We start from the raw sequence: 10,454 nt of genomic DNA on the forward strand, positions 1-10,454 counted from the left end.
ATCTAATGGTGGCTTTAACACAGTACTGTACTTAATCACATTTACCTCTTTAATAAAAAAAAAAATAAAAAAAAAAAGGTACATATTACATTTTCTTTTTTTAAATATATTTTGTTTACGTATAAAACTATGTGCATCCTCTGTCTCGGTGATCAGTGTTCTACATTGTACGTTTCCAAGTGCACACACACACATTTCCCGCAGTGTTGCAGCAGTGTGTGTGTGTGTGTGTGTGTGTGTGTGTGTGTGTGTGTGTGTGTTATCCTGCAGCTCCTCGCTCTCTCCCTGCCTCGCTCTGCTTCACCCTGCGTCTTCTCTGTCACTCAAACTAACCTCTAAAGTCTTCTCAGGAAATGTTTGTCTCTTTTCCTTTAGGACAAAAATGAATTTCTCCGTTTCTTTTGTTTCTCTACGTCTACTGCAGTTTCTGTATATAATCCGTGTGATGTATAAAAATCTTTTTTTTATTAACTCCCTCTATTTCTTCTTACATAATCTGCAATCCATGCTCGGTATATAGTCTCCTCCGCATCTAAATGTACAGTATACGTGATGATGAGTGTTTCTCCTTACCTCCACAGCCTCCTAACAGGGAGAGGCGCTCATTTGCATGTGTGCGTGATAGTGAGGAGGAGGCACAGGTGATGGAGGCCTGGCGAAAGCTTGGCCTTGGGGGTGTGAGGGGTGCGATCTGGGCAGGGTGTGCGTGGAGGGGTAACCCACTGAGGACTGAGGGGGCATCGGGTAGCTGCCTGCAGAGGAGGAACCGGAGGGCGGGCTCCCGCGGCCTCCTGGTTGAAGGCTGATTTTGGTCGGAGCTGGCGGCGCCTGGTTGAGCTGGATGGAGATGTCACTGGAGGCCACGGAGGTGCTGCGGCCTCGCTTTGGCGGGGGCCAGGTGGATTCCGGGTGGAGGAACTGGCCGCTGTAGTCGCTGCTGTCAGACAGGCGGGGGTGGTAGAGAGCGGGGTGTGGGCGGTACATCTCCTCCTCGGCGTAGCGCTTCATGAACAGATAGACCGACATCACGCCGGCCCCCTGGGACAGTGAGTGAGAAAAAGAAAATCAGCGAGAGAGGAGGAGAGATGAGAGGCGACGAGGGGAGAGAAATGAAGTAACGTGAGATCATTTTTCAAGGCACAATAAGTCTTTCGAAAGACAGGAATAGCTGCAGAAATTTGATTAAAAATTAGCAAATGAGAAACAGGACGTTGTGGGTGTAAGGACTGCATGCAGACACTTTTGTTGTTTTTAGCTTAAATACATTTAAACTAAAGTGGAAAACAATGATGACACGTTTCTATATGGTCTGTATTTAAATCCACAAGATGCATTTAGTGCCACTAAGGGCCTCTCAATCATAATAGACCTTGTTTGCAGAGGCGATTCTAGAGTCTGTAGGGGCCCTAAGCAAAAGTTCCCAGGGGGCCCTTCCTTGCAACCAGTGTTCATCACCATTATGTTATAAATAATCTGACACCAACGAAAAATGAGTTAAAAAAAAAAATTGTTTTTTGAAATGAACGAAATGACATGGAAAAACCTTGTAATTAAAAAGTATGTTAAACCATAAATGTAAAGAACAATAAAATACTGTGAATAGCTTTTAAAAAAACTTAGTAAAAAAAAATACATTACACTCTAAAGAACCAACATTATAAAAAAATATAAATATATCAATAAAATACTGTAAATAACTGAAAAACTAGAAATTGAGACCATAAACTAAATCAAGTGAGTTTTCCCATTGATTTTCAGTCAATGTTCTTTTTTCAACCTGCTGAGTCTCCCCCCTGTGGCTATTCAGTATATTCTTACTTCCTGGCTGTGATCTTTAAGTGACAAATACACACAATATATATAGACTACACACTGGCTAAATTATTTCCTTCCCTACTCTTACATTTCATATGCACACGCATTTCTCACATGTCAATAAGAGGCGACAGAGACAACAAAATATATAATAAAAGTTGTTACGATAATATAATCCTGAGATGTGAGATATTCTTTAAAGGTTTAAACCAAAGACAGGAAACATATGAAGGAGGACAGCGTGAGGGAGGAGGTGAGTTCATGTTTGTGTCCACTGCACCACATGAGGAGCAGCAACACCGGTGATAATGGGGAAAGAGGCAGAAGGAGGTGGCGACATGAGCAAAGCATTCGCATGAAACGACATCATGCACGGATGCACATGTGAGGACCCCGACAGACAGACACTAAAAAAAAAAAAAACCCTGCAGTTTTGCATCATAACCATTGATTCCTCACATCTAACCAGGTTACCTGCCTGCACACTCAGCAGGCTGAACGGCAGGGGAAATCTACCATGAAAATTCATCATTACCATGTAGTCATGAAAGTATATTCCCTCTGTGTGTGTGTGTGTGTGTGTGTGTGTTCTTGTACTTGCAGCATACTGAGGACCAGGGAGGGTTTTTAACCAACAAAGTGAGGTCATTTTTACGGAGTGAGGACATTTTGGCCAGTCCTCACTTTGATTTCATTGAAATCACTTCCTTAGGTTGCTTTAACATGCTATACTCAATTTGTCCAAAAAATGACTTTTTTGTCAAATTTTGGACCAAATTTTTTTTTACAATTTTTTTTCAACTTTTAGACGACATAGTAAAGTATGAGTTTTTTGTATAATTTTGGACCAAATTTTTTATTTCACAATTTTTTCAACTTTTAGACGACATAGTAAAGTATGAGTTTTTTGTATAATTTTGGACCAAATTTTTTATTTCACAATTTTTTCAACTTTTAGACGACAGTTTATGACATTTTTGTCAAATTTTGGACCAATTTTTTTTTTTTTTTTTTTTCAACCTTTGGATGACATTGTATAGTATGACGTTTTTGTCAAATTTTGGACCAATTTTTTTTTCAAATTTTAGACGACATAGTTTGACTTTTTTGTCCAATTTTGGACCAAATTTTTTTTTTCCTAAATTTTTTTCAACTTTTGGACGACATAGTATAGTATGACGTTTTTGTAAAAAAAAAATTCAAATTTTTTTTTTCTATTATTTTTTTCAAATTTTGAACGACATAGTATAGCATGACGTTTTTGTCAAATTTTGGACCAATTTTTTTTTTTTCAATTTTTTTTTCAAATTTTAGACGAAATAGTTACTGACTTTTTTGTCAAATTTTGGACCAAATTTTTTTTTCACCTTTTTTTTCCAAAGTTTGGACGACATAGTATAGTATGACGTTTTTGTCGAATTTTGGACCAAAAAATTTTTGTCAAATTTATTTTTTAAATTCTGGTCGACATAGTATTGTATGACGTTTTTGTCAAATTTTGGACCAAAAATAAAAATAAAAAAAGTTTTCCAGCCCCCTTTTTGCTCTGGGGCTCCACCTGCAGACATGTTATGGTACTGCAACCAGTAGTTCTTTGTAGATGTCATTCATGAAGTAGATATTTGTAATTGTGTTGATTTATAAAGTGGAAATGCTGGTCCTCAGTATGCAGCAAGTACAAGAGTGTGTGTGTGTGTGTGTGTGTGTGTAGGGGCTGAAAAACAGCCCCACATTTCCTTACACAGGCCACACTGACCTCTTTGAGTAAGAAGGAAGAAGCAGCAAAGGCGAAGGACCAGCCGTAGTAGTAGTTGAAGAAGTGCTCCGGCTCCCTGGGCCGATTCATCACCTCATCATTAATACTGGAGATGTAGAGCACCAGACCCACCACCAGACTCAGGCCTGCACAACGCACATGAACACAGGAAGAGAACAGGAAAACAGATTGAAGAGAGAGTGAGGAGGAGGCTGTTATACAGCACTTCAGTCAACTTCACCTGTGTGCAGCGTATTTAAGAGAAAACAAAAATGGTACAGGTCATTTCTCTGAAAGGAGTTATATCTCCACATATTTCAAAGCACATGCGGGTTTAGGCGACTTGACACAGTTTCAAAATAACACGCTGCAGCTCGTGTGTAATCGCAGAAAATGCATCGCATCACATACAACATTAAAATCTCCCTCCTTTGACCAGGAACACTCACATGCTCTCTCTGTGCAATGTTAAATGCATGAGATACAACACATGGCCGATGTCAAAGAATCAATATTCAAAGAAAAGATGCGCGCTATAAGCAGCAAATGCAAGTATTTTTAGCTTTATGTCTGAATATTTAAGTGCGCCTGCTGTCATGTCCTTTAAATTAACTGACAGTTTAACATCAGCACGAGCACGGGGGGAAATGCAGAAACCATGCTGCCGTCAGTCCTGCAGAGGAACGACATCTTTATCTGAATTCTTTATCCGACACAAGAAAACCGAAGGACACACGTGTGCAGGTATTTGCAAAAGAATATGATGGGAATTTAAGAGAAAAGGGGAGAATACGTTTAAAGGTGCATTATGTAATAAATCTAAAGCAACTGGCCATAAAATCCTCCTAATATGTCACAGAGACTCAGGAATAATGTTCATATAACAAACTGAACTCACCAACAACAACAGTACAGACAAAATATTTGCATTAAAAAAAAATATTTTGCAGACTGCAAATCATGTTTATGTTTTGAAATCATGTTTTGGCATGTGGCGCCACCTACCGCCGTCTACCAGTCATTGCAGTCAGTAGATTATCAGCTGCCAAGCAACCACGGGTTGCCAGTTACAGTACGTCTGAGCTACAATGGCGGAGAAAACGTGAGCTAAAAAACCTTGGTATTTTGAATTTGAGTGTAGTAACTGTTTTTGGCCACATTCTTACATATGGCGCCTTTAATACTGTTTTTTTTTTAAATTTATTTATTTAGTCTTGATCCTGAATGTGTGGGAATTCTGGCAAACTTTCAACAAAGACGGACAATTTTCTGTCTCACAAGAACAAGGTAATTACAAAATACTTATAATAATATTTATTATTAAAATGTTTTTAATTTTGCAGACTGCAAATCTTGTTTACATTTTGAAATCATGTTTTGGCATGTGGCGCCACCTACAGCCGTCTACCAATCATTGCAGTCAGTAGAGTCTCCGCTGCCGAGCAACCGCGGGTTGCCAGTTACGGCAGAAAACGAACCCTCAAAGACCTCAGTATTATGAATTTGAATATAGTAAAAACGTTGTTGGCCACATTCTTACATATGGCACCTTTAAAATAAATGAAGCACCTCTCCCCCCCCCCCCCCAAAAAAAAGTGCCTGTGCAAAATGTGTGTGATGTGTTTGTAAGAGGAAGAGATAAACAGAACGACATCGGCCTCAAACCGAGAAAGAACATCTGTGGCTTCACGCTGCTCCTCTGAATTCCGTAATGTTAACCAGAACACGAGGACTCACAACTACAATATTTATCAGACCACTGTGGTGCCAGCAGAATAGACACATTTTACCCCAGAGTCCATAAACACAGCGAATAGTGGAAGGAAACGCTGTGACAGGGAGAAAACATGGAAAACAAGCGGAGAAAATTGCAGGGTGGGGTGAGTATTATCAAAATACTTCATAAAGTGAACTGCTGCGACACTTCCAGCAGAGGCTATAAACATTACATAAGCTCCATTACATAACGTTTTTTTTTTTTTTTTTTACACATTATTCTGCTACAGCCGTTATCAGCAAGTCACTGCTGTGGCAAAATCAGAGCTGTGTAGTCGTGAAGCTCCTCTGAGCTCTGCAGCATCTCCCCTGCTGCTGCTGCTGCTGCTGCTGCTGCTGCTGAAGCTTCTAATGTGAAACATACTTCACAGAAGACGAGGTCCACTTTAACCAGCTCTACGCCTCACACAGAGCACCGGAGATGAGAGCATTGCAGCCACCTGCTGTTCAAGCGGGGTAATTACACTCATCCGGAAATCAAGGAATAAACCTGTTCCTATTGCTTAAAGGTACATTATTTATTATTTATTTTTTTATATGTATTGGTTCATTTCATTTCAGAGTAAGACTGCAATATGTGACGACCCCTCCCTTCCATCAGGAGAGCATATTTGGCCTCTTTATTTCTTATTTTCAGGCTCAGGGAGGCGGAGTCATCTTGAAGTGATGACCTCTGCCTGTAGTTTTAAAAAGCCTCTCTATGCAACTAAAGCACGTATATGGAAGTAAATCTGTGCCATCTGAGTTTGAATTCGAATTTCTAACACTGAATTTTTTTGCATCGAAATTAGACTTTGAATTTTAAAAACCATCAAATTTCAAGCACATTTTTTTTTTTTGCCATTGATTTTTTTTTCAACGTTGAAATAAATTTAGTGTAAAAGAATTCAATATCTCAAAAAATTCAGTTGCAAAAAATTCGATGTCTCAAAAATTCAGTTGCAAAAAATTCGATGTCTCAAAAAATTCAGTCTCAAAAAATTCACTTGCAAAAATTCAGTCAAAGTCTAATTTCGATGCAAAAAATTCAGAGAGCCGAGCTGTAACAAATACTTATATGTAAGAATGTGGCCAAAAACGGTTACTACATGCAAATTCAAAATACCTAGGTCTTTTAGGTTTCGTTTTCTAACGTAACTGGCAACCCGTGGTTGCCCGGCAGCTGAGACTCTACTGACTGCAATGACTGGTAGACGGCGGTAGGTGGCGCCACATGCCAAAACATGATTTCAAAACCTAAACATGATTTACAGTCTGCAAAATTGTTTTTTTTTTAATGCAAATATTTTGTCTGTACTGTTGTTGTTGGTGAGTTCAGTTTGTTATATGAACATTAGGTAACGCTTTCTTTTACAGTCCCCTAATTACCTGGTATTTAGCTGGTAAATTCATGGTAACACTAAAGTGTTGCTAGGTAATTACCAAGGGTAATAAGATCAGTAAATACAGTGAAACCGTTGCCAAAATACTGGGTAATGCACGGTAATGTACTCGGTAAGTAAAGTAAAACTGTACTGTAAAAGAAAGCCAAGCTTGTTTCCATGTAATTACACACATTTTTAGGGTTAGGTTTGTTAGATTACCCCTTGGGTAAATAGCTAGTAATTAGGGGACTGTAGGTACCTGCTTATTACCAGTTTATAACCCAATAATACACTTACATTTACCATAGTTTTGCCATAGTTTAGCTGTACATACCTTCTTATTAACAGCAGTAATAACACGCTATAATTAACTATATAGTTACCAGGTAAATGCCCAGTATTTTGGCAACAGTTTCACTGTATTTACTTTCTTATTACCATTGGTAATTACCTAGTAACACTTTGGTGTTACCATGAATTTACCAGGTAAATACCTGGTAATTAGGGGACTGTAAAAGAAAGCGTTACCGAACATTATTATTAGATACATAATTATAGAGTCTCTGTGACATATTAGGAGGATTTTATGGCCAGTTGCTTTAATTTATTACATAATACACCTTTAATTATTGATCATTAGTCGCCAACTATTTTGATCATCAACTAATCTGAGTTCAGTGCTTTTCACACAGAATAAAACAAAAAAGTTTTTTTGTACTTATTTACATAGCAACTCATAAAGAAAAGAGAAAAAAAAGAAAACTCCCACTCTACAGGTGTCATGCAAACCCATCACGTGAAATCAGTGCACACAACAGATCACGGAGCCACGACGGAGCCACGATGGCCGCGCTTCCACATGTCACACAGGACACACACCGGCCGGGGCCCGTGGTGATCCGTCATCATATCACCAGAGTCAGCGAGAGCGGTGACGGCGGCACGTGACTAATGAGTCCCACCTGAGAGGATGAAGAAGATGCCAGACACAAAGGCCAGGATGGTGCGCTGAGGCTGGATGTGTCCGATGTTACTGATGACGAAGGCCGTGAAGACAAAGAGCAGCGACACCATCGGGAAGGGCGTGGCTGTACGCACCATTTCTGTGGAGACGGAGAGAAAAGGTCACAGTGTTGCTCGACGCTGATGGAATGTGTCCTGTAAAGAAACTGCAGGGAAGGTGAATGATAACGACTGAGGACATTAATAATTATAATCTACTAATAACACATGCACAGTTTGGCAATTAACCCTCAAATATAGGGCTGTGGCGTTGCCGTGCCTCTCATTTTATTGGACTGCTATTTCTCAAATGACATTTTTCTTTCAAGTTTTCTAATTTATGGAATTGCATGATGAAAAATGACAACAACAAAGTCTTGATGATCTTGCAGAGTATTTGAATTGTTTTCCCTCAGCACAAAACCAAGTGTTCTTAAACTAATATAAAGTATAGAATATAAGCATAATTATAAAGTACTATGTCACCGTCAGGAAATGTAAAGAAACAAGAAAAAACATCTATGGTTCTCAGCTTTCTTTCTTTTTTTCCCTTCAGTATCTTCAGTTGTTCCAGGCAAGATTCAGCTCAACACGTTGCATAATGTACTGTTTTAAACAATGATAAAATGAAAGATATGACATATTGCATAGTGTTTTGAGCTTATTTAGGCTTTAATTTTTTTTTATTTTTTTTTTAAAATAATGCTGGCTAAGAATTTCCAGGCAGCAAACTTTTTCAAAAACATGTCATACCAATGTCAAATTAAATATATTTAAAGGTGCCATAGGTAAGAATGTGGCCAAAAACGGTTACTACATTCAAATTCAAAATACTGAGGTCTTTTAGGTTTCGTTTTCAATTGTAACTGGCAACCCGTGGTTGCTCGGCAGCAGCGACTCTACTGACTGCAATGATTGGTAGGCGGCGGTAGGTGGCGCCACATGCAAAATATTTTTTTAATGTGAATATTTTGTCTGTACTGTTGTTGTTGGTGAGTTCAGTTTGTTACATGAACATTATTCCTGAGTCTCTGTGACATATTAGCAGGATTTTATGGTCAGTTGCTTTAGATTTATTACATAATGCACAATTAAGATATTCACAATATTTCTAAATCTGAAAAAAATTGAATGGAACATTGGTGGATCTCACGCTCACGTGTAAATTCAGGGTAACTAAAACAAAACAATGAAATATTCTTACTCTTAACATCTATGCTTTTGTTTATGTACGTCACCAATTGTTTTCCCACAATTCTACATGTTTAAATGTAGATGAAATGAAAATGATATAAAAACAGAGAAAGGAGCAACTCTTGGTACTTGGAAAAAACACCTGCATAACTCTTTAATGTTAGAATTATTTAAAGAAAGAAAACGACTGGAGACCTGATGAGGTATGCAAAGTTTAAAAATTCATTTTCTGTTGCTCATCAATCAAAGCAAAGTTGCAGCTTTCCTCTGAGATAATTCCCACACTTTGGCGTTCATAATCAATCAGCAGGGAGATTCTGCAGTGGATGATGTGTGTGTGTGTGTGATATATCCTCGGGTTGATGGAGGATTTACTCACTGAGGATGTTTGCTGTGTTTTCCGTGGTGATCTCTGTGTCGGGTTCGGCGAAATACTCGGATGCAACACATCTGCCATTTTCTGACCCTGTGAGGAAACACACGCACAGAAATGTCACTTAGCGTCAGTGATGCATGAAGCCAGAAAAAAACATGCAGGTCTCTGCAGTCCTTCTCACAGGTAACAATAACATCTTGTGACAACTACGATTCCACGCTATAGTTTCCCGATCTACTCTGCTGCTCCATACAGAACATTTTACACATCCTGTGTCTTTTTAATATTTGAATGGTCAAATGTATATTCCTACCAGCGACAAAGCAAACTCTCCAGAGGCCTGAGTGCAGTGCCATCTTCACCTCCATGCTCTGGTTCTGCTGGAGGATGATGCCCTCCACCATGATCAGCCAGTAGTCTGTGGACACGGCCACCCCCACCAAGAGAAGCCCACAGGCTCCAAACACCGTGGACAGGATGGTCAACGCGCGGCTGCTGCACGAACTCATCTGCAGGGCAAACGGAAGCAGCCCAGAGGGGGAGTTAGAGGAAGAGAGGGAGTGCACACGTGCAATCTGCAGAGATTCACATTTGGGCGAGTTTGGTAAAAGAGGTCGCGGACAGGGAGGTCGTCGTCGTCGTGTGCAGCAAAGCGCTGACAAAGACGTGTGATGTACACTCATGCAAACAGCTACTGGCTGTTTCTGTCTTGTCTCATTATTTGCCAAAGAGGAGTTAATGACACGTTCCACCAACGGCCAATCCGGTGAAAGGTCAGAGAGGAGCCAGCGCAACAGATGATGACTTCATGGTAAACCACTGAAGTTATAGGCAAAGAATATACATTTTTTAAAAATGAAGACACATTAATACACATATACAGAGAGAGAGCGAGAGAGAGAGAGAGAGAGAGAGCAGGAGGGGAAGGAGAGGTCGTTTATGACTCACACACGGTCTTTCTGTGACTTAGTTCTGGTCGACTGAGAAAGACTTCACTGCAGAGCTTTTGAGCATGTTGTCTATATGGATTTGTGAGTTTCTCTCTCTCCCTGTGTATATATATATATATATATATGTATATTCAGTGGTGGAAAGTAACGAAATACATTTACTCAAGTTACTGTATTGAATTTTGTATTTTTTAGGTACAATTTAAAATCAGGATTTTGTA

The 10,454-nt window shown here is 39.4% G+C and overlaps 1 protein-coding gene across 1 annotated transcript; it reads right to left on the reverse strand.

Moving 5' to 3' along the window:
• Positions 1–585: 585 nt before the first annotated feature.
• On the reverse strand, positions 586–9,792 carry cacng7b (calcium channel, voltage-dependent, gamma subunit 7b; the record flags this gene model as incomplete). Its single annotated transcript, XM_083890395.1, has 5 exons — positions 586–1,038; positions 3,572–3,717; positions 7,674–7,814; positions 9,287–9,373; positions 9,597–9,792. The coding sequence occupies 5 exons, from the start codon at positions 9,790–9,792 to the stop codon at positions 586–588; spliced, it is 1,023 nt and encodes a 340-aa protein (XP_083746521.1).
• Positions 9,793–10,454: the final 662 nt, after the last annotated feature.

Source organism: Microchirus variegatus, assembly GCF_963457635.1.
Source record: "Microchirus variegatus genome assembly, chromosome: 1".
Lineage (NCBI taxonomy): Eukaryota > Metazoa > Chordata > Actinopteri > Pleuronectiformes > Soleidae > Microchirus > Microchirus variegatus.